We start from the raw sequence: 20,386 nt of genomic DNA on the forward strand, positions 1-20,386 counted from the left end.
GAATGAATGAATGAGGCAGTGAAGGAAGGAAGGGAGGACAGCCCTGGAATGAGGAAGTGAACCTGGGAGTCCCCCAGAACATGTGGCCTCACTGCTGGTTATCATTTGATCCTCTCAAATCTGCTCCCAGGACTGTCTTCCTTTTATATGCATTTTACTTCATCATGATTGATGAGGTGAATATGACAGTTCCAATAGACAGATGAGAAAACCAAGTCTCAGTGAAGACCTGCCCATGTCTCTGGGCCTAAGTAAATGGGGGAGCTGGTAGAGAAGGCAGACTGACAACTCATTATTCTGCTGTCCATTTCCCAGCCCCCACGCCTTTCCATTCTTTGGTCACCTTCCCACCCTCTGCCCTGCAGGGACCCACAGGGCCTTACCATAGGAGCCTGAGTTGGCAGGTGGGCTGCCTGAGCCCTTTACAGAGCAGCCTCATGCCCAGGTCACCCAGGTCGTTCTGCCTCAGGTCTAGCTCTGTCAGGCTGGGGCTGTCACTGAGCATGGAGGCCAGGTCCTGGCAGCAGGCAGACGTGAGGCCACATCTGATCAGCCTGTGGGAGAGATTTGCACAGGTCCATTGTCACTGTTTGCAATGCCCTCTCCTTGGTGTAAATGGGGTCTGGTTTCCATTTCTAGTACCTGTGTCCCTGTGGGGGTCCTTGGTGACATCAAAGAAGACAAAGATATGCCTGGCGGCAGTAACCTGGGTGATTTTAACTTTCCCCTGTAGCTAAGGAGCCACTGAGGATGCAGCTAGTCACTGTTTCTCATTCCTGTGTGAGTTTCACTACCTTGCTAGTCTCTATATGAACTTGGTATAGTTAATTTACCCAACATTCCACTTGCACAGTGGGTCTAGTTGTTAACTACATCAGCTAGCAAGACTCCCGCTTAGCTGACATGGGATGCTTTGGTGCATTTTAACATGAGGGCATCTACCTGCCTACCACCCCATCACCCCATCCAGCCTAGCTCTCATGTTCTGTCCTCTTCATCCTTCCAAGTAGTGTGAGTGAGGAGCAATTACAGCAATCGCTGCAGCTTGCAGGTGGACACTCTCAGCCTCTGGAAGAGGTGCTGGGCTCCAATGTCCAGGATCTCATTGAAGCTCAGGTCCAGCTTGGTCAGGTTCCTGTTGGTGCTGAGCTCATAGGCTAGGTCCTGGCAGCCCTCTGCTGTGAGACCACAGTCAGCCAGCCTGTGGGAGACATGCACAGATAGCCTTGAGTTTACTTATCTGTTGATTGTATAGTACATACACCCAGTAGCACCCACTGGTACCTCTCTAGGTCAGGCAGGGGTAAGTGAGACCCCCAAACCCACAGTAATCACATGTATCAGGGGATGAAATAGAAACAAAAAAACAGTAACTCTGTTGTCAGGGTCATTTTGATCAAAAGCCTGTCATGTTTCCATGTCTTTGGAGTTAAACTCAAGGTCCTGGTCTTTGACTGTGGGATGCTGCAGACCTGGCTCCTTGTCGTCTCTGTTCTCATCTTGCATCTTCATCTGCATCTTCACTGGCCTTTGTGCACTTCCTGAACACTCCAGGCACAGTCTCCTCTCCGGGCCTTTGCACCTGTTGTTTCTTCTGCCAGGACAATCTTCTCACCTGGTACCTCAGGGCGTGTCCTCTCACCTGGGTCAGGAATTTGCTCAAAAGCTACCTTGGGGAAATCTTGCCTCATGCCCCTTCCTGTTTAAAATTGCAGCCCCAGCCCCATTCCTTTCTGCTCTACTTTTTCTATAGCCGAAATCAAATAAAATGTATTTTACATATTTATTTGGTTTTTGTTTGTTTTCATGAATGGATGTTCTGTGAGGAAAGAGTTTACATTTCTATTGAACCCCAGCACCTAGTGCCGTGTCTCGCACATAGTAGGAATCTATGAGCATGTGCTTAATGAATGAATGAAATAAAATGAAGAGGGGCATGATGGGTGAAGCTGAAGGCAGAGGTATGGAGGGTGAATTTTGACCAGTCAGGGAAGGAGGAGCAGATATACGAGGGTGTCTTGAAAGGTGGGTAGGAGCTTAGCAAGATGAGGTGGAGGGAGGAGAGTCTCCTGGCTGGCAGAGTGGGTGTGAGTGTATAGCACATAATGTTTAATGAACTTGAGAGAAGGGCCATCTGAAGCTTGATACAGTTTTAGAGTAAAGATAGAAAATATGAAGTTGGTAATATGTTTTGAATGTGCTTATTAGATATTTGGATCTTGTTCTGGTGGAAATGAGGAGGCAGTAAAATTTCTTGTGTCAGGTAGTCACATGTCTTTTGCATTGCTTGGCACACAGGAGGCATGGAATGAATGAATGAATGATGAATGAGGCAGTGAGGAGGGAAGGGAGGATTCCCTGAGGTGGGGAAGTGAACCTGGGAGTCCCCTAGAACACGTGGCCTCAGTGCTGGTTATCATTTGATCCTCTCTAGTCTGCTCCCAGGACTGTCCTACTTTTACATGCATTGTATTTCATCACAGTGTAGATGGATATGAATGAGGTTCCATTATACAGATGAAGAAATTCTTTCTCATGTGAGGTTGTGCTTGTGTCTCTAAGCCCTAGCAAGCAGCAGAGCTCTAGGGAAGGCACGCTGACAATCCATTTTTTTGTCTTTCTACTTCCCCTGTCCAATTCAAGGCTCCAGACCCCTTTCCATTCCTCCCTGTTCTCATACTTGACCTCTGCCTTGCAGAGACCCACAGAGACCTACCGTAGGAGCCTGAGTTGGCAGGTGGGCTGTCCAAGCCCTTTACAGAGCAGCTTCATGCCCAGGTCACCCAGGTCATTGAGTTGCAGGTCCAGCTCTGTCAGGCTGGGGCTGTCACTGAGCATGGAGGCCAGGTCCTGGCAGCAGCTAGTTGTTAGGCCACATCTGATGAGCCTGTGGGAGAGATTTGCATGGGCTCATTGTCATTGTTTGCAAGGCCCCTCCTTGGGGTAACTGGAGTCTGGTTTCCATTTCTAGTACCTGCCCCCTTTGGGGGTTCTTGGTGACAACAAAGGAAGACAAAGACATGTCTGGGTTTCAGTAACCTGGGAGACTTTGTCTTTCTCCTGCAGCTAAGGAATCACTAAGGATGCAGCTAGTTACCTTTTCTTACTCCTCTGTGACACTCACCAACCTCGCTACTCCCCATATCAACTTGGTACCATTATCCAATATTTGTTAACTCAGCCTGCCATTTGCCCACTTAGATGACATGGGATGTTTTGGTGCATGTCAACACAAGGGCAGACCTGCTCTCCAGCCCATCACTCCATCCTGCCTATCTTTCAATTTCTCTGTGTCCCATCCTTCCAAGAAGCATCAGGGAGGAGTAATTACAGCAGGTGTTGCAGTTTGCTGGTGGACACTCTCAGCCTCTGGAAGAGGTGCTGGGCTCCAATGTCCAGGATCTCATTGAAGCTCAGGTCCAGGTCAGTCAGGCTTCTGTTGGTGCTTAGCCCACCAGCCAGTTCCTGGCAGCCCTCTGCTGTGAGACCACAGTCAGCCAACCTGTGGGAAACACACACCGAGAGCCTTGAGTTTATTCACCTGTTGATTCCACTAGCACTTCTCTGGATGACGCAGAGGTAAGTGAGACCCCCTAAGCCTCTGAAATGCACAGGTACTGGGGGATGATACAGAAACAAACAGTAGGTGAATTCTCACATTTGTTTTGATCAAAAGCCTGTTATTTTTCCATGTCTTTGGAGTTAAACTCAAGGTCCTGGTCTTTGACTGTGGGGTGCTACAGACCTGGCTCCTTATCTCTGTGCTCATCTTGTTTCCTTCTTTATCTGCATCCTCAATGAACTCTTTGCAGTTCCTTAAACATTCCAGGCACAGTCTCATCTCCGGGCCTTTGCACCTGCTGTTTCTTCTGCCAGGACAATCCTCTCACCTGGTACCTCAGGGTGTTTTCTCTCACCTGGGTCAGGAATTTGCTCAAAAACAGTCTTGGGGAAATCCTGCCTCATGACCCTTCCTGTTTAAAACTGTGGCCCCAGCCCCCATTCCTTTCTGCTTTACTTTCCTCTATAGCCCAAATCACATGAAGTATATTTTACGTATTTATTTTTTTTGTTTGTTCTCATGAATAGATATTTTGTGAGGAAGGCTTTTACATTTCCATTGAATCCCAGCACCTAGTGCTGTGTCTCAGACACAGTAGGAACTTGTATGTGCTTAATGAATGAATGAAATAGAGTGAAGAGGGGCATGATGGGTGAAGCTGAAGGCAGAGGTATGGTGGGTGAATTTTGAGCAGGCAGGGAAGCAAGAGCAGACATATGAAGGGTGCCTTGAATTGTGGGTAGGAGTTCACCTAGGTGAGGTGGAGGGAGGGGAGTGTCCTGGCTGACAGGGTGGATGTGAACTTACACCACATCTTTAGTGATTTGTTAGAACGGCTACCTAAGGGAATTTTGAGGGTAGAGAGAGAAAATATTAAGATGGTGGTAGGTCTGGAATTTGTTTATTAGATGTATGGACCTTGTTCAGGTGGCAGCCATGAGCCAGTGATAGTTCTTCAGGAGGGTAGTCCTTGCATTGCTTGGGAAAGATCCCTGATGGTGAGTGGAGGATGGTTACTGGGGGAGGCAGGAAGCAGTTGGTCCATGTGGGAGAGGATGAGCACTGGGGTCAGAGCATTCATGTTCCTGTGGTGCCAACAGCACTTGGTGTCACTGGAGACATGGGGCAGGAGGCTTCTGGAGTGGATATGGAGCTGGTGCTGCCACCACGTACTGCAAGAATCAGTGTGAGAGGAGGCAGCATCAGCCTCACGGAAGTACAGCCTGTGCTGTCGTTGGGGTTTGTTGCTCTGTGGTTGTCATCTTGAGTTCCTTAATAATTTTATCTGTGAATTTGTGTTTTGTAAGTGAATTCTCATGGTATTATTGGAGGTTTTTCTCACGTGTCCCCATCTCCTGCCACCTCACCCCTCTGCAGGAAGAGTTCTTCACCACCCACTTCCCTGTCCCTTGATGTTGTGGGTCCCAGTATAGCCTTCCCATCAGGCATGGTGAGGATCAGGGCTGGCTTTGGAGTGAGGCTTGATGACAACAGCATAGCAAGATTTAGTGATTTGTGGGGCAAGTCTTTTGCCCACTGTAATTCACATACTTAGTGTGTCATGGAAATACCCTGGGAGGTGATGAGTTTCCCACGTGCTTTAAGTTTGAATGGTGTCTTTGACAGTCTTCTTTGTACTGTGGTTTGGGGTGATGGGCCCATGGGAGGAGGAGATGTTTAGGGCATGGTGTATGTGTCTGGTGCCTTGTAGGAGGAGAGGCCTGGCATGTGTTGAGCTGTGTTCACAGTGACTTGTGGGTAGGGCCTTCAGGCACCTGAGAGGGTCTGCATGCACCTGCAGCATGACAAAGGGACAGCAACTTTAAATAGCAATTAAAAAATAGTTCCTGAACTACCGGCCATGATGGAGATGTAGGTAGATACACTCTGCCTCAGCCCACAACCAAAAGAAGGACAACAACAAATTTAAGAAAAAACCCCAACAACAACCAGAACTGCCAGAAAATTGAACTATATGGAAGTCTGACAACCAAGGAGTTAAAGAAGAAACATTCATGCAGACTGGTAGGAGGGGCAGAGATGGGCAGCCTGGGCAGAAAGGATGTATGACAAGGTGGCAACTGGCAGACCAGGAAGTCCCATATTTGTGTGCAGATAAACCGGGAAGAACAACTAGGCAGCAAGACAAACCATGCAACCTGGGGTTCCTGTGCAGGGAAATAAAGCCTCAAAACCTCTTGCTGTAAAAACCTGTGGGTGATGAGGTGGTGAAAGGAGCTCCCAGACTTATAGGAGAGTTCATTGGAGAGACCCAGGGTCTCTTCAGGGTCCTAAAAGCACACAATTCCACCCACCTGGGAATCAGCACCAGATGGGCCCAATTTGCTTGTGGGAAGCAGGGGAAGTGACTGAAAGCTGGTGGAGAGCCAAGTAAGCAGCATTGCTCTCTCTCTGATCCTTCCCCCACATATAGTGCCAAATCGCAGGACATGGGGTGCCCTGCCCTGGCAAATACCTAAGGCTCTACTGCTTACAAGGTAATAGGCATGCTAAAACAAACAAAAAAAATATGGCCTAAATGAAAGAACAGATCAAAGCTCCAAAAATAGAACTAAGTGATGAAGAGATAGCCAACCTATCAGATGCAGAATTCAAACCACTGGTAATTAGGATGCTCACAGAAATGGCCGAGTATAGTCACAAAATAGAGAAAAGAGTGAAGGCTATGAAAAGTGAAATAAAGAAAAATAGACAGGGAACCAACAGTGAGAGGAAGGAATCTTGGACTCAAATCAGCCATTTGGAGCAGAAGGAAGAAATAAACATTCAACCAGAACAGAATGAAGAAACAAGAATTCAAAAAAAATTGAGGAAAGGCTTAGGAACCTCCAGGACAACTTTAAATGTTCCAACATCCGAATCATAGGTGTGCCAGAAGGAGAAGAGAAAGATCAAGAAATGGAAAACTTATTTCAAAAAATAATGCAGGGAGACTTCCCCAATTTGGCAAAGGAAATAGACTTCCAGGAAGTCCAGGAAGCTCAAAGAGTCCCAAAGGAGTTGGACCCAAGGAAGCACACACCAAGGCACATTCATAATTACATTACCCAATATTAAAGATAAGCAAGCAAAAAAGGAGATAGTTACCTGCAAAGGATTTCCCATACGACTATAAGCTGATATCTCAAAAGAAATCTTACAGGCAAGAAGAGACTGGAGAAGTATTCAAAGTCATGAAAGGCAAGGACCTGCACCCAAGATTACTCTATCCAGCAAAGTTATCACTTAGAATGGAAGGGCAGATAAAGTGCTTCCCAGATAAGGTCAAATTAAAGAAGTTCATCATCATGCAGCCCTTATAATATGAAACATTAAAGGGATTTATTATAAAAAAAGATAAAAATATGAATAGTAAAATGACAACAAATGCATAGCATCCAACAACTGAAGCTAAAAAAAACAAAAACAAAAACAAAAACTAAGCAAACAATAGAACAGGAATAGAATCACAGGAATGGAGATCACATGGAAGGTTATCGATGGAGAGTGAGAGGGGGAGAAGGGGGAAAAGGTACAGGGAATAAGAAGCATAAATGATAGGTACAGATTAGACAGGGGGAGGTTCAGAATAGTATAGAAAATGGAGAAGCCAACGAACTTATATTTACGACCTGTGGACATGATGGGTGGGATGCTGGTGGGAGGGTGTGCAGGGCAAAGGGGAATAAAGGGGAGAACAAAAAGGGACAATTGCATTATCATAATCAATAAAATATATTTAAAAAACACTTCATGATATAGTGAGAGTCTAGGGTAGAAGGAATAAAGCTTTGTATGTTAGTACTTTTAATGGCACATTGTTTCTGATATTTCAACAAGGGCATTGCATGTTCATTTTGCACTGGATCTTAGGGTTATCTAGCTGGTTCTTAGAAGAGAAACAGGTTTTCTTTTCTTTGAATGGAGGCAAGTCTAGTTTAGAATACACTGATTTGGAGGAGTTTCTGAGAAATCCTTGAGGAGAGAGTTAGGTTGGGATCCTGAGCTCAAGATGGAGACTTGGCAGGTTCCAACTGAATGGAACATGAGATGGGATTGTGGGAGGGGTTCTGAATGAGCTGGAGGACACTAATATTGGGACCTGGTTACTCTTCTCCTGGTTGGACATCACACAGACATGGTGTCAATCTTGCTTCTGCCAGTTACTATTTGAATATAGGGCAGGTTTCTTTATCTTTGGGTTTACTGATCTGTACCACAAATTTACCATGCCCATTGCACATGGTGGTTGCCAAGGTCAAAGGAGATGATTTATCCCATGTACTTAGAATAGAACTTAATGGATGTTGTTGCCATGGTAAACAACTAATTTCAAGAGAAATTTAAACATTAGTTAAGACTTTGCTTTAAGGTCTTAGACATTCTTACATCCCAAGGCCGTAGTACATCTTTGAGTTCTTTCAGATCTTTTGGTGAGGAAGTATTCATAATTGCCTGATCCAGATTCTTGTGAAAAATTCTTTTTATTACACTATTCCATTGAGTCAGCATGACTTTGATCCTGGCTTTCCTGATGAAGAGTTGGAGGTGGTGCTGGGCTGTGCACTCACTGAATTCTAGTTTAGCCCTTTCATTTACTTCTTTTAAAAAAGATTTTATGTATTTATTTATGGAGAGAAGGGAAGGGAGGGAGGGAGGGGGAGAGAGAGAGAGAGAGAGATACCTCATGTGCCAGAGAAACATTGGATAGTTGCCTCTTGCACACCCCCTACTGGACACCCAGCCAGTAATCCAGGCATGTGCCCTGACTGGGAATCCAATCCATGACCTTTTGGCTCACAGCCCGGCACTCAATCCACTGAGTCACAGAAGCCAGGAAATTTGTTTTATTTTTATTTTGAGAAATTGCTTATTAAAGCTGGGGACAGTGAAACAAAGGAAGGGCTTGCAATAGAAGAAGCAACAGGAGAGAGTCTAGGCAGGGCTGCTTTGTCTCTCTCGGAATGTTATGGGGAAGAAGTGAGACAAGGCAGGGCTGCTGTCAGCTCACTGGAGAGTCAGAGAAAAATGGGGCCTTGGAGTTAGCCCAAGATGAGCCATTGCTGCCCTTTTCTACCCTGGTTGCAAGTCTCATGGAGACCTTTAGAGTTAAGACAAAAGAAAGAAGTTCATATCTGAGGAAAGGTGTGTGCATATTTCAGAGACAGAGCCTGCCCAGCCCTCCCACTTTCACTTCTTTTTGGGCAAAATAAGTTAAATTCCCTTCAGTTCTTATCATCTACAAAGTGTAAGTAATTGTCCCTGCTCTGCCATTTTCACAGGACTTTTGTTTTGAGGCCCAAGAATGTATTCCTTGGAGTAGATACAGAATTGATATGGAGATTGTGAGGTTCTATAGCTGTATAAGGAGTACACTGTAGATTAGTGTCTTCTCATTGGGGCACGAAGTTTAAGGTAGAATCAGGATTTCTGAGACCTTCTCAAAGGCTTTTCTTCCTGGACTCAGGTGGTTCTCACTGGAATGGTTTTAGGAAAGATGGCACAGCCTCAGGTAGTTACAGGAGGTCCCAAAGCCTAGATTTATTTTCTCTAAGTTCGTGTCTTTTATGAACCCCTATACAATTACTTGTCTTCTGGTTTGTTGAAGCAATGTGCCAGAAAACATTCACCGCAATAATGTCTTTCCAAGTGGCTGGCTACAAACACTCCATCACCACATTCATCTGAAGGGCTCTGCTGACCTACGTGACTAGTTTCTCCATTATTATCTACTTTGTAATGTTTCAGGACTGCCAGCTTAGCTTTCTTCCCTTATGCTTATTCTTCCCAGGACTGGTATAAGACTTCTTTTCTTTGTTAGCACCACCACGAAGTTTCCATAGAAGATGAAGAATGGACTCCTTTTGAATGTTGTAGTCAAAGGACATCCATCTTCCAGTTGCTTGCCAGCAAAGACCAGTCTTTCTGATCAAGAGAAATTCCATTCTTATCCTAGATCTTGGCCTTTACATTTTTCTATCGTATCTGAGTGTTCAACCTCAAGAGCCATGGTCTTCCCCATAAAGGTTTATATGAAAATCTGTATCTAGGTGGTGATTCCACTGCAGATGGTGGATCAGAAAAGTCAAAGCCTGGATTTGCCATCATCTTCTGCTTGCTCAACTTCTTCCACCTAGCTCTTCTTCAGTGAGCAATTGCTTTACTCTTCCTTCTTTTAAACTTTTCCCAAATTCTTTTCTTCACTACTCATGGAATTTAGCTTAGATTCTGTGATATGTCATTGGCTATATGGCTGAACTTACCCTCTGACCTTCCATCATATTCCTCTAGCTAACCCTCACCTCTGCCCTTCTCCTACTCCCCCACTCTCACTCCCACCTCAGTAACAAGGGCAGGGGCTGCCATTATGAATCACAATTGTGACTCTCATATGAGCCCCTACAATGCCTGGCAGGCAGAGATCTCTCATTCATCCTGGCTGATGTAGCTCAGTGGACTGAGTACCAGCCTGTAAACTGAAAAGCTGCAGGTTCGATTCCCAGTCAGGGCACATGTCTGAGTTGCTGGCTGGGTTCCCAGTTGGGGGCATGTGAAAGGCAACGGACCAGGGTATTTCTCACACATTGCTGATTCTCTCCCTCTCTTTATCCCTCCCATCCCCTCTCTCTAAAAATAGATGAGTAAAATCGTAAAAAAAGAAATCATTTACTCAACAATTGCCATTTCCGTATTGTACCTTCCCCAAGTCTCCAACACTCCAACCTTCACACTCTTAGTATAGAACTGAATTTCTAATTCACAAACAAATATAGAGCCATTAGATGGAAATCCATCAGCTTCCCACAGTCAAACCTATGCGTCTATGGGCTTCTCTCTGCCAGGTCTTCATCTACCCTTCTGTTATAGGGTGAGGTGTTCCCAACTCCTCCAAGGCCAGTCTTTCCACTATTGCCTCCCTCTGAAGAAAAACAGACCAATTAGTTTGATCAATTAGTCCTTCTTCCTGTATCTTTCATCATCCTTATCAACATGTATTCAAACTTGGGCCTTTTTCTTTCTTCAGTGCAAACAAGCGCACACATATACACCTCTAGTAAATCCCACATTCCCTTCTGCTTTACTTCTTTTTCCTTCTTCACTACCAAAGTTTGATAAGGGTGTTTGTATTTGTAGTCTCATTTCCACCTCCATCTTCATCTTTAATCCATTCCTATTTGGGTGCTGACTTCATCACTTCACAAAACTGTTCCTGTTGCAGACATCCATGACTTCCCTATCTCAAATCTAATGGACAACTTTCAGTCTTTATTGTCCTTGACCTCCCAGCAGCAATGGGCCCTGGTGAGCACACATTCCTTAAAAGTCTCTCCCCCTCTAAGTTCCATGACACCACACTGCCTTGGTGTTTTTTCACCTCCTTTTGTGCTCCTCCTCAGGCACCAATGCTGACTTCTCTTGTCCATCCCACATCAGGATGGGTATGTCCCCCAAGGTTTGACATGCAAACTTTTCTTTGCATATGAATTTTAGGGTCAGCTTGACCATTTATGCAGAAAAGGTAGCTGTGTTTTTATATGGATTGAGTTGAATCTATAGATCAGTTTGACAATCATGACTGTCTTAATAGCCAGTACTAAGTCTTTCAATCCATGAACATGGTATGTTTTCCCATTTATTTAGTTTAGATTTAATTCAACTATGTTTTGTAGTATATGAGTCTTGCTCTTCCTTTGTTAAATTTATTCCAAAGTATTTGATAATTCTCAATGCTATTGTATGTGGTGTTGTTTTCTTAATTACATTTTCAGGATGTTTATTGCTAATATGTATAAGTACAATTTATTTTTTATGGTGAACTTTTATCCTGAAAGCTTGATAATTAGTTTATTAGTTCTAATATAATTTTTTGTGGATTCTTTAGGATTTTAAAAACACATTCATGTAAGGAACAAATAGAGATCATTTTACTTTTCCATTTATAATATGGAAGACTTTAATTTCATTCTCTTTCCTACTGTCTGTGGGTAGAACCTCCAGTATAATGTTGAGTAGACTTGGAAAGAGTAGAGAGTTTGATCTTGTTCCTGATCTTAGGGCAAAAGCATTCTTTCGTTCAGCATTAAGTGTAATGTGAGCTGTAGGTTTTTCATAGGTGGTCATTTTCAGGCTAAGAAAGTTCCCATATTTTCCTCATTCATTGAGTGTTAATGTGAAAAGGTGTTGAATTTTTTCAACTATGTTTTTATGTGTATTGAGATGATCATACAGTTTTTGTCCATTATTCTGTTAACATGATGTATTGCATGGATTGATTTTCCTGGTCTAAACTGACTTTGCACTCCTGAGATAAGTTCCACTTGGTCATGCTTTACTACCCTTTTAATATATTTTTAATATTTTATTGAGGATTTTCATTTCTATATTCATAAGGGATGAATACCTTTTTTAATACCTTGAGATGACTTTGCATATCTTTGTCTGATTTTGATATTAGGGTAATGTTGCCATCATGAAATACATTAGAAAGTATTCCCTCTTCTATTTATTGCTTTCTTTTGCAAGGTTGAGAATATTGGTGTTAATTTTTCTTCAAATGTTTGATAGAATTAATCAATGAAACCATCTGGGCCCGGGGTTTTCTTTTAGGAAGTTCTTCCTTTCACTAATTCAATCTAATTTAATGAGTAATGAATTACTTGTTAAAAATTTATTTAAATTTTCTAAATCTTCTTTAGCCAGTTTTAGTACTTTGTGTTTTTCTAGTAAATAGTCCATTTCATTTAGGTTATCTAATTTGTTGGCTTAAAATATTCATAATGTTCCCTTGAAGTCCCTTTAAATTTTGCAGTGAAGTCAACTGCGATGATATCTCTTTCATTCCTGGTATTAGTAATTTGAATCAGGTCTGTTTCTATCCCACTCAGTTTAGCTAAGAGTTTCAATTTTGCTGATCTTTGCAAAGAACTAATGTTTGCTGTCATTATTTTTGTATTGTTTTTGTATTCTCTGCTTTATTTCCACTCTAGTTTATATTATTTCCTTCATTCATCTTGCCTTTTTGTTATATTTCCCCTTTTATTGTTATTTCTTTTTGATTCTTAAAATGAAATGTTAAGTTTCTGATTTGAGCCTTTTCTTCTTCTCATATTCTTACCTTCTGTCCTCTTCCTCTTTCTTTCTTAAATACATTTTTTAAAAAGAACTTTTTTTTTTTCCAGTAAAATTTGAGCAGAAACTACGTATCTCTGCCCCCACATACACAGCCTTCCCCAACACTGGGCATCAGAGTAGAACATTTGTTGCAATCAGTGAACCTACACTGACACACCATAATCACCCAAAGTTCACAGTTTATGTTAAGGTTCACCTTTAATGTTTAGATTCTATCTATCGTATTTTTATTCTCATCCGTGAACATTTTTTATTGCTTCTTAGAGAGCTGATGTCAGAGAGGAAGGGAGACAGAGATACATCAATGGGAGAGAGATCATTGATCGGCTGCCTCCACTCTGCCCCTGGAGTAGGGACTGCATGCATCTGGACTGGAAATGGAACCCACAACAAAGGTATGTGTCTTGACCAGGAACTGACCCTGCAACCTTTCAGTTACAGGACAATGCTCCAACCAGCTGAGCCACACTGGCCAGAGCTATATTCTATGGATTTAGACAAATATAAACTGGTATATACCCACCATTATAGTGTTTTACAGAATAGTCGCTGTGCTGTGTCTCTTCATCCCTACCTCCCCTCAACCCTGGCAGTCTTTTTACTGTCTTCATATTTTTGCCTCTTAAAGATTTTCATATTGTTGGGACCATACATTATGTAGCTTTTCAGATTGTCTTTTCTTAGGACTATTCAGATTTTTTATTTCCTCTGGTGTCAGTTTGCTAAGTTGTGGTTTTTTCCCCATTCCATAAATTACTTTATTGTTGTTCAATTACAGTTGTCTGCATTTTCCTCTCATCACTCCCCCTCAGCCCAGACAAACCCACTTCCCTTCCTTGCTTCCTTCTACCCTCACCCTTGATTTTGATCATGTGTCCTTTATAGTAGTTCCTGAAAACCCTTCCCCCACAGTCCCCTCCCCCCTTCCTTCTGGCTATTGTTAGATTGTTCTTAATTTCAATGTCTCTGGTTATATTTTGTTTGCCTTTTTCTTTTGTTGATTATGTTCCAGTTAAAGGTGAGATCATATGGTATTTGCCCCTTACTGCCTGGCTATTTCACTTAGCATAATGCTCTCCAGTTCCATCTACGCTGTCAGTTGAAAGAAGGGCAGGAGCTCCTTCTTTCTCTCTGCTGCGTAAAATTCCATTGTGTAAATGTACCATAGTTTTTTGATCCACTCATTTGCTGATGGGCACCTAGGTTGCTCCCAACACTTGGCTATTGTAAATTGTGCTGCTATGAACATTGGGGTGCATAGGTTCTTTTGGATTGATGGTTCAGGGCTCTTAGGGTATAATCCAGCAGTGGACTTGCTGGGTCAAAAGGTAGTTCCATTTTTAGTTTTCTTAGAAAATTCCATACTGTTTTCCATGGTGGCTACACCAGTCTGCATTCCTGCCAAGAGTGCACTAGGGTTTCCTTTTCTCCACATCCTCTCCAACACTTGTTTGTTGCTTTGTTTATGATGGCCATTCTGATCGGTGTGAAGTGATATCTCATTGTGGTTTTAATTTGCATCTCTCTGATGGCTAGTGATGCTGAGCATTTTTTCATATGTCTCTGAGCCTTCTGTATGTCCTCCTTGGAAAAGTGTCTGTTCGAGTCTTTTGCCTATTTTTCAAAGGGGTGTTTTTATTTTCCTGGAGTGGAGTCATGTGAGTTCCTTACATATTTTGGAGATCAAACCCGTGTCCGAGGTATCATTGGCAAATATGTTTTCCCATATAGTTGGTTCTCTTTAATTTTAATGCTGTTTTCTTTAGTCATGCAGAAGCTTTTTAATTTGATAAGGTCCCATTTGTGTATTCTTTCCTTTACATCCCTTGCTTTAGGGGACATATAAGTGCAGATATGCATGGAATGTTGCTGCATGGAATGTCTGAGATTTTTCTGCTGATGTTCTCCTCTAGGACTTTTATGGCGTCATGACTTATATTTAAGCCTTTTATCCACCTTGAATTTATTTTTTGTGTATGGTTTACGTTGGTGATCGAGTTTCATTTTTTTTTGCATGTAGTTGTCCAGATCTCCCAACACCATTTGTTGAAGAGCCTATTTTTACTCCATTTTATGCTTCTTCTCCCTTTGTCAAATATTAGTTGACCATAAAGACCTAGGTTTATTTCTAGGCTCTCTGTTCTGTTCCATTGGTCTATGTGCCTGTTTTTATGCCAGTACCAGGCTATTTTGATTATAGTGGCTTTGTAATACAGTTTGATATCAGGTATTGTGATCCCTCCTGCTTTGTTCTTCTTTCTCAAAGACTGTTTTTATTTTCACCTAGTAATATGTATTTAAATTTCCCTCATGTTTTTATAGCTTTATGGATTATTTTTTCTTTGCAGTGAATAATATTCCAATTATTCACTGGAATGTATGAGTGTACTATAGTTTATTTGCCTGCTAACTGAAGAACATATGGTTGCTCTCTAGTTTTGGAAATTATAAATAAAGCTGCTATAAACATTGGTGTACTGGTTTTTTGTGTCAACATGGGTTTTCAACTCATTGGGGTAAATACTTAGGAGCATGATTGTTGGATCACATAGTAAAGGTGTGCTTACTTCTGAAGGAATCTGCAAATGGGTCTTGTCATTTTTGCCTTCCCACCAGCAATGTATAAGGGTTCTTGTTGCTACACTAACTTGTCAGCATTTAGTGTTGTCTTGTTCTAGATTTTGGCCATTCTAATGGGTGTGTAGTCATACCCCTTCTTTTTATATTTTTGGCATTAATATCTATTGATATCTCTCTAAGTAATGATTTGGCTATATCAAGTAAATTTTAGCATATTGTTTTTCTTTTCATTCATCTCAAAACATTTTTAAGTGTCCCTTGTGATTTCTTCATTGACCCATTATTTCTTTAGGAATATGTTGTTTCATTTCGGTATACTTGTGAATTTCCTTCTGTTATTGCTTTCCAATTTCATTCTGTTATATTCAGAGAATATAATTTGTATGATTAAAAATCTTTTAAATTTGTTGAGATTTACTCCATGGGTCATCTTATTTTTGCATAGAGCTTTATTTGATACAAGCTTGACTATTCCTTTTGGATACCTCAAAAAAACTTGAAATAACATGCACAAAATCCCACCCATGATATTCCATCTCCCACCCACTCCTTTTCCACTATTCCCCATTTTGGTTAGGTTGCCACCATCCCCTGCATTCCTCTGGCCTGAACCTAAGATCTCCTTTTATGCCTCCATCTACCTTGGTCTATAAATATAATCCATTACTAAGTCTGGTTGATTTTACCTTTTTTAAAAAACTCCTGAATTGATTCACTTTTCATTTCCATGGCCAACACCACCACTTCTTGATACCGCCACTTCTTGCAGAAACTTTTACAATGTCCTTTCCTGCAAGCTCTCACCATCTTTACAAGAACTACTGAAACATTCCTATGAACTGGTTTCCCAACCTCTACTTTTGCTCTCCTCCATTCCATTTTTCATACTACACTCTGTTTCTACTTTGAAAATATACTGATCTGATGAGCCTTTTGATTATAATCACATTGCATTAGAAAATCACCCCAGATTCCATCGGGGCCTTGCATAGCAGGTCTAGCTGCATGATCTCTGTAGCCCCTGTTGCTCCTTTGCTCTCCATCCTCCAGCCTCACTGGCCGGCTTTCAATTTGATGAAAGACCATCCTCCTTTCTGCCGCAGGGACTCTGAACTTTCTTCCCTCCTGCCTCACTTAGGTAAATCCTCTGTATCTTCAGATGTTCTTCCATATTCACTTTCTCAAGGTCGTTTTCACAGGAGGCCCTTATCTGGGCCTGTAATTACACATGTGTTTGTGTGGTTAATGGTAATCACCTGCAAGCTCTGTGAAGATGGAATCTGTTTGCTCACTGTCGTAGACATGACCCCTGACACAGTGCATGGCCTGAGAGGGGCCCAGTGAGTGTTTGTTGAATACAAAGACCACACCCTTATCCTGATCACAACTTCTATCTTCATTTCCTATCCATCCTTGTTTCAGAACACAACTGGGGCGAGACTCACCTCAGGGTCTCCAGGTGGCAATGTGGACATTTCAAGGCCTTACAGAGACTCTGTACTGCAGAGCAGCTCAGGAAGTTTGCTCTCAGGTCCAGCTCCTTCAGGCTCCCAGGGACTTCGAGAATGGAGAAGAAAATCTGCCACCAGGCATCTGTAAATGGGCCCCAGCTGGACCTGAAGGAGAGAGAATCAGAAGAGATGAGACCTGCATATGCTGAGATGGTGGTCATGTGCACAGCCTTGCACAACACAGTGGGGTGTGGATCCTCTGAGCACCAGGCTGCAGTGAGCAGGGCAACCCCCAGGGCTGGTTAGCCACCCCTAAGTGCCCCTCTGCTTTGACCACCCTGGGCTAAGTGCCCCACTTCCATGAGACTTCTCATTGTACAGCCCCTGCTTCTCTTTACTGCAGTGTTGACTTGGTGGGTCTGTTTCTGCCTCAGTCTGAGACATTCTTGTGGGCAGGGGCAGATATTGTTCATCTTTTTGATCTGCAGTGGCCAGCACAGGGCCTGGCGCAGAGCTTGGGGAGGCAGACAGTCTTCCTCTCTTCAATGCAGACCTGCCTTTCTTCCTGTGGCACAGATGTTGTGAAGTCCCAGTTCCCAGAAAGGAAAGGAGTTGGTGGGAGGAGGGAACAGTCTGGAAAAGGTGGTTTAAAGCTGAGTGTTTGATGGAAATGTTGATTATGACTGCTTAAATGGCTATCCTGGTTTGCTTGTGCAGGACCCTATCCTCTTACAAGGATAGAAAGACACAGAGAGGATCCACTGTAGAGAGATGACAAAGGAGATTATCTCAGGAGAGAAAATTTGATGATTGGCTTCCTGTAAGAATGTTAGGGTAGACTGCCTTGTAGAATTTCCACCAACTTAAATTCTACATTTTTTGCACATTATTTAAATGATTTCATCTACTGCTTGATGACTCGAATACTATTTTAAGTTCCAGAGTAGCATACTTACTTCCTTCCCAGCTATCTCTACCTTGATATCTATCTCTACCAGCTTCTGGACCTAGTGTATTTCCCCATCTCCACTCATCCTCCCCTCAGCTGTGCAGAGCCATGCAGAAGTGAGGAGCAGAGGCTCTGGAGCCAGCTGTCAGCACGTGAATTCCACTGGTCTGTACCTCAGTCTCCTCGCTGAGGAGAAGGAGACAAGACAACCTAGCACAGAGCGTTTTATGAGGTGGTAAAAGTGCTATGAAGTATTTCAAATATCTTAGTGAGGTCTCCGCATTAATAGCTCTAAGACATATACATGCTGCAAAGGTACAAACCAAATTATTGTTTGAAAGTTAATTGTTTTTTGGACATTCAGTTAATTTTGAAAAAGTTGAAGAATACTTTTTAAAACTCTGTTTTGCTGAACATTTGCCAACTTTAATCTTTAATCAGAAGGACTGAAATGAAAAAGTAACAATCTATTACCAAAATGCACAGCGCTTAATTACAAACCAAATACATGAGCTGCTCATCCTTACTATCTCGTATTGGTCCTCCTCTCCCTCCCACAGCCTTGGGCCAGTCTTTGTAATTTCTTCAGGGAATTCTGGTTTGCTCACAGTACCCTTGTTCTTCTCTCTGCCTTGCCTGGCTGACTCTGTGTCTTTAAAAACTCTCTGCTCACAGGAGGTGCAGCCTGCAGTTTCCCCTGGAAGTCACTCCAGACTCCAGGTGCCATTGTCCATTGAAAACTCTATTTCCCTTGATGCCCTTGACTTTTGTTGCTATTCACCTGGCCTCTGCCTCTGTGCCTGCCCAGGGTACTTCTGAAGGCAACCACCAATGCAACACCTGTACCCAGGTCTTTTAAAGACCAGTTCGCCTTAACATAAGTTGTTATGCAACCATAACAATTAGAAACAACCTAAGTACCTGAGGAGAGATAATGGTCAGATAGTTGTGGCACCTTGCCTATGAATACCACATGGTCATTAGAATGGTGTTGTATCAGGCTACTTCATAGCATGAGAAGAGAGTTTTGATATAAAAATGAAATAAAGCTGACTGTAAAGTATAATATACAATATGGCTCAGTTTAGCATTAGAAATGTGCATAAAATGAGACTAGAGGATATATACCTCCATTTTAAAAGACTATATTTTATGGAGTATGTTATTACAGTTCCAATTTTCCCCCCTTCAGCTACCTTGACTGAGCACACCCCACTACCTCAGGTAATCCCCATACTTTTGCTCATGTCCATATGTCATGCATATAAGTTCTTGGCTACTCCATTTCCTATACTGTACTTTACATCCCCGGGACTATTCTGTAGCTACCTACTTGTACTTCTTAATCCCCTCACCCATTGACCTATTCCCTCAAACCCCCTCCCACTGGCAACCATCAAAATGCTCTCTGTATCCATGATTGTCTCTGATCTTCTTGTTTGCTTAGTTTGTTTTTTTAGATTCAGTTGTCATTAGATATGTATTTATTGTCATTTTGTTGTACATAATTTTGATTGTCTTTTTCTTGAATAAACCCGTATAACATTTCATATAATGATGGTTTAGTGATGATGAACTCCTGTAGTTTCTTTTTTTAAAATATATATTTTTATATTTTATTTATTTATCTTTAGAGGGGAAGGGAAGGAGAGAGAGGAAGAGAAACATCAATGTATGGTTGCTTCTTGTGCATCCCCTGCTGGGAACTGGCCCCTGCCGGGAACTGGCCTACAACCCAGGCATGTGCCCTGACTGGGAATCGAACCGCGTTCCTCTGGTTCACAGGCCTGTGCTCAATCCACTGAGCTACACCAGCCAGGGCTGCCCCCCATCTACTTTTTACCTACTGTCTATGCTACTTATTTTCTGTATCTTCTCCCTGCTTCCCCTCCTCCCACTCCCCTGTTGCTAACCCTCCATGTGTTCTTCATTTCTATGGTTCCACTCCTGATCTAGCTGTCCTTTTGGTTTGCTTTTGTTTTAGGTGTGATTGTTAGGAACTGTGAGTTGGCTGTCCTTTCACTGTTCGTATTTTTTTATCTTTTTTTCTTAGATAAGTCCTTTTAACATTTCATATAATAAGGGCTTGGTGATGATGAACTCCTTGAATTTGATCTTATCTGAGAAGCACTTTATCTGCCCTTCCATTCTAAATGAAAGCTTTGCTGGATAAAGCAATCTTGGCTGTAGGTCTTTGGATTTCATGACTTGGAATACTTCTTTCCAGCCCCTTCTTGCTTGTAAGGTCTCTTTTGAGAAATCCGCTGATAGTCTGATGGGTACTCCTTTGTAGGTGACTGTCCCCTTATCTCTTGCTGCTTCTAGGATTCTCTCCTTCATTTTAATCTTGGCTAATGTAATTATGATGTGCCTTGGTGTGTTCCTTCTTGGGTCCAACTTCTTTGGCACTCTCTGAGCTTCCTGGATTTCCTGGAAGTCTATTTCCTTTGACAGACTGGGAAAGTTCTCCTTTATTATTTGTTCAAATAAGTTTTCCACTCGTGGCTGTTTCTTTCCCCCTTCTGGTACCCCTATAATTCAGATGTTGGAACGTTTAAAGATGTCCTGGATGTTCCTAAGCCTCTCCTCATTTTTTTGAATTCTCGTTTCTTCATTCTTTTCTGGTTGGATGTTTCATTCTTCCTTCTGGTCCACTCCCTCGATTTGAGTCCCAGTTTCCTTTCCATCACTATTGGTTTCCTGTGCATTTCC

General features: G+C 42.4%; 1 protein-coding gene and 1 pseudogene across 2 annotated transcripts in view; both read right to left on the reverse strand.

Moving 5' to 3' along the window:
- Positions 1-7,484: 7,484 nt before the first annotated feature.
- The window catches only part of LOC119001085 (NACHT, LRR and PYD domains-containing protein 1-like), a 34,687-nt gene continuing 21,785 nt past the window's right edge, over positions 7,485-20,386 (reverse strand). Inside the window, exons 4-7 of one of the 2 annotated variants that reach the window (XR_005069479.1) lie at positions 16,720-16,890; positions 8,601-8,663; positions 8,130-8,133; positions 7,485-7,495 (exon numbers count right to left, since the gene is read on the reverse strand). Coding sequence is in view for 1 of the 2 variants with exons in the window: in XM_037066279.1 (XP_036922174.1) it covers positions 8,654-8,663; positions 16,720-16,890 (181 nt within the window). In the remaining variant the exon portion in view is untranslated. Of the gene's footprint in view, positions 7,496-8,129; positions 8,134-8,453; positions 8,664-16,719; positions 16,891-20,386 lie in introns of those variants that run through there. The other variant, XM_037066279.1, reaches the window with a different exon arrangement.
- LOC119001092 (ubiquitin-40S ribosomal protein S27a-like) lies at positions 9,114-9,843 on the reverse strand (annotated as a pseudogene).

Source organism: Sturnira hondurensis, unplaced genomic scaffold (genome assembly GCF_014824575.4).
Source record: "Sturnira hondurensis isolate 20B ecotype Veracruz unplaced genomic scaffold, ASM1482457v3 Scaffold0016587, whole genome shotgun sequence".
NCBI classification, from domain to species: domain Eukaryota; kingdom Metazoa; phylum Chordata; class Mammalia; order Chiroptera; family Phyllostomidae; genus Sturnira; species Sturnira hondurensis.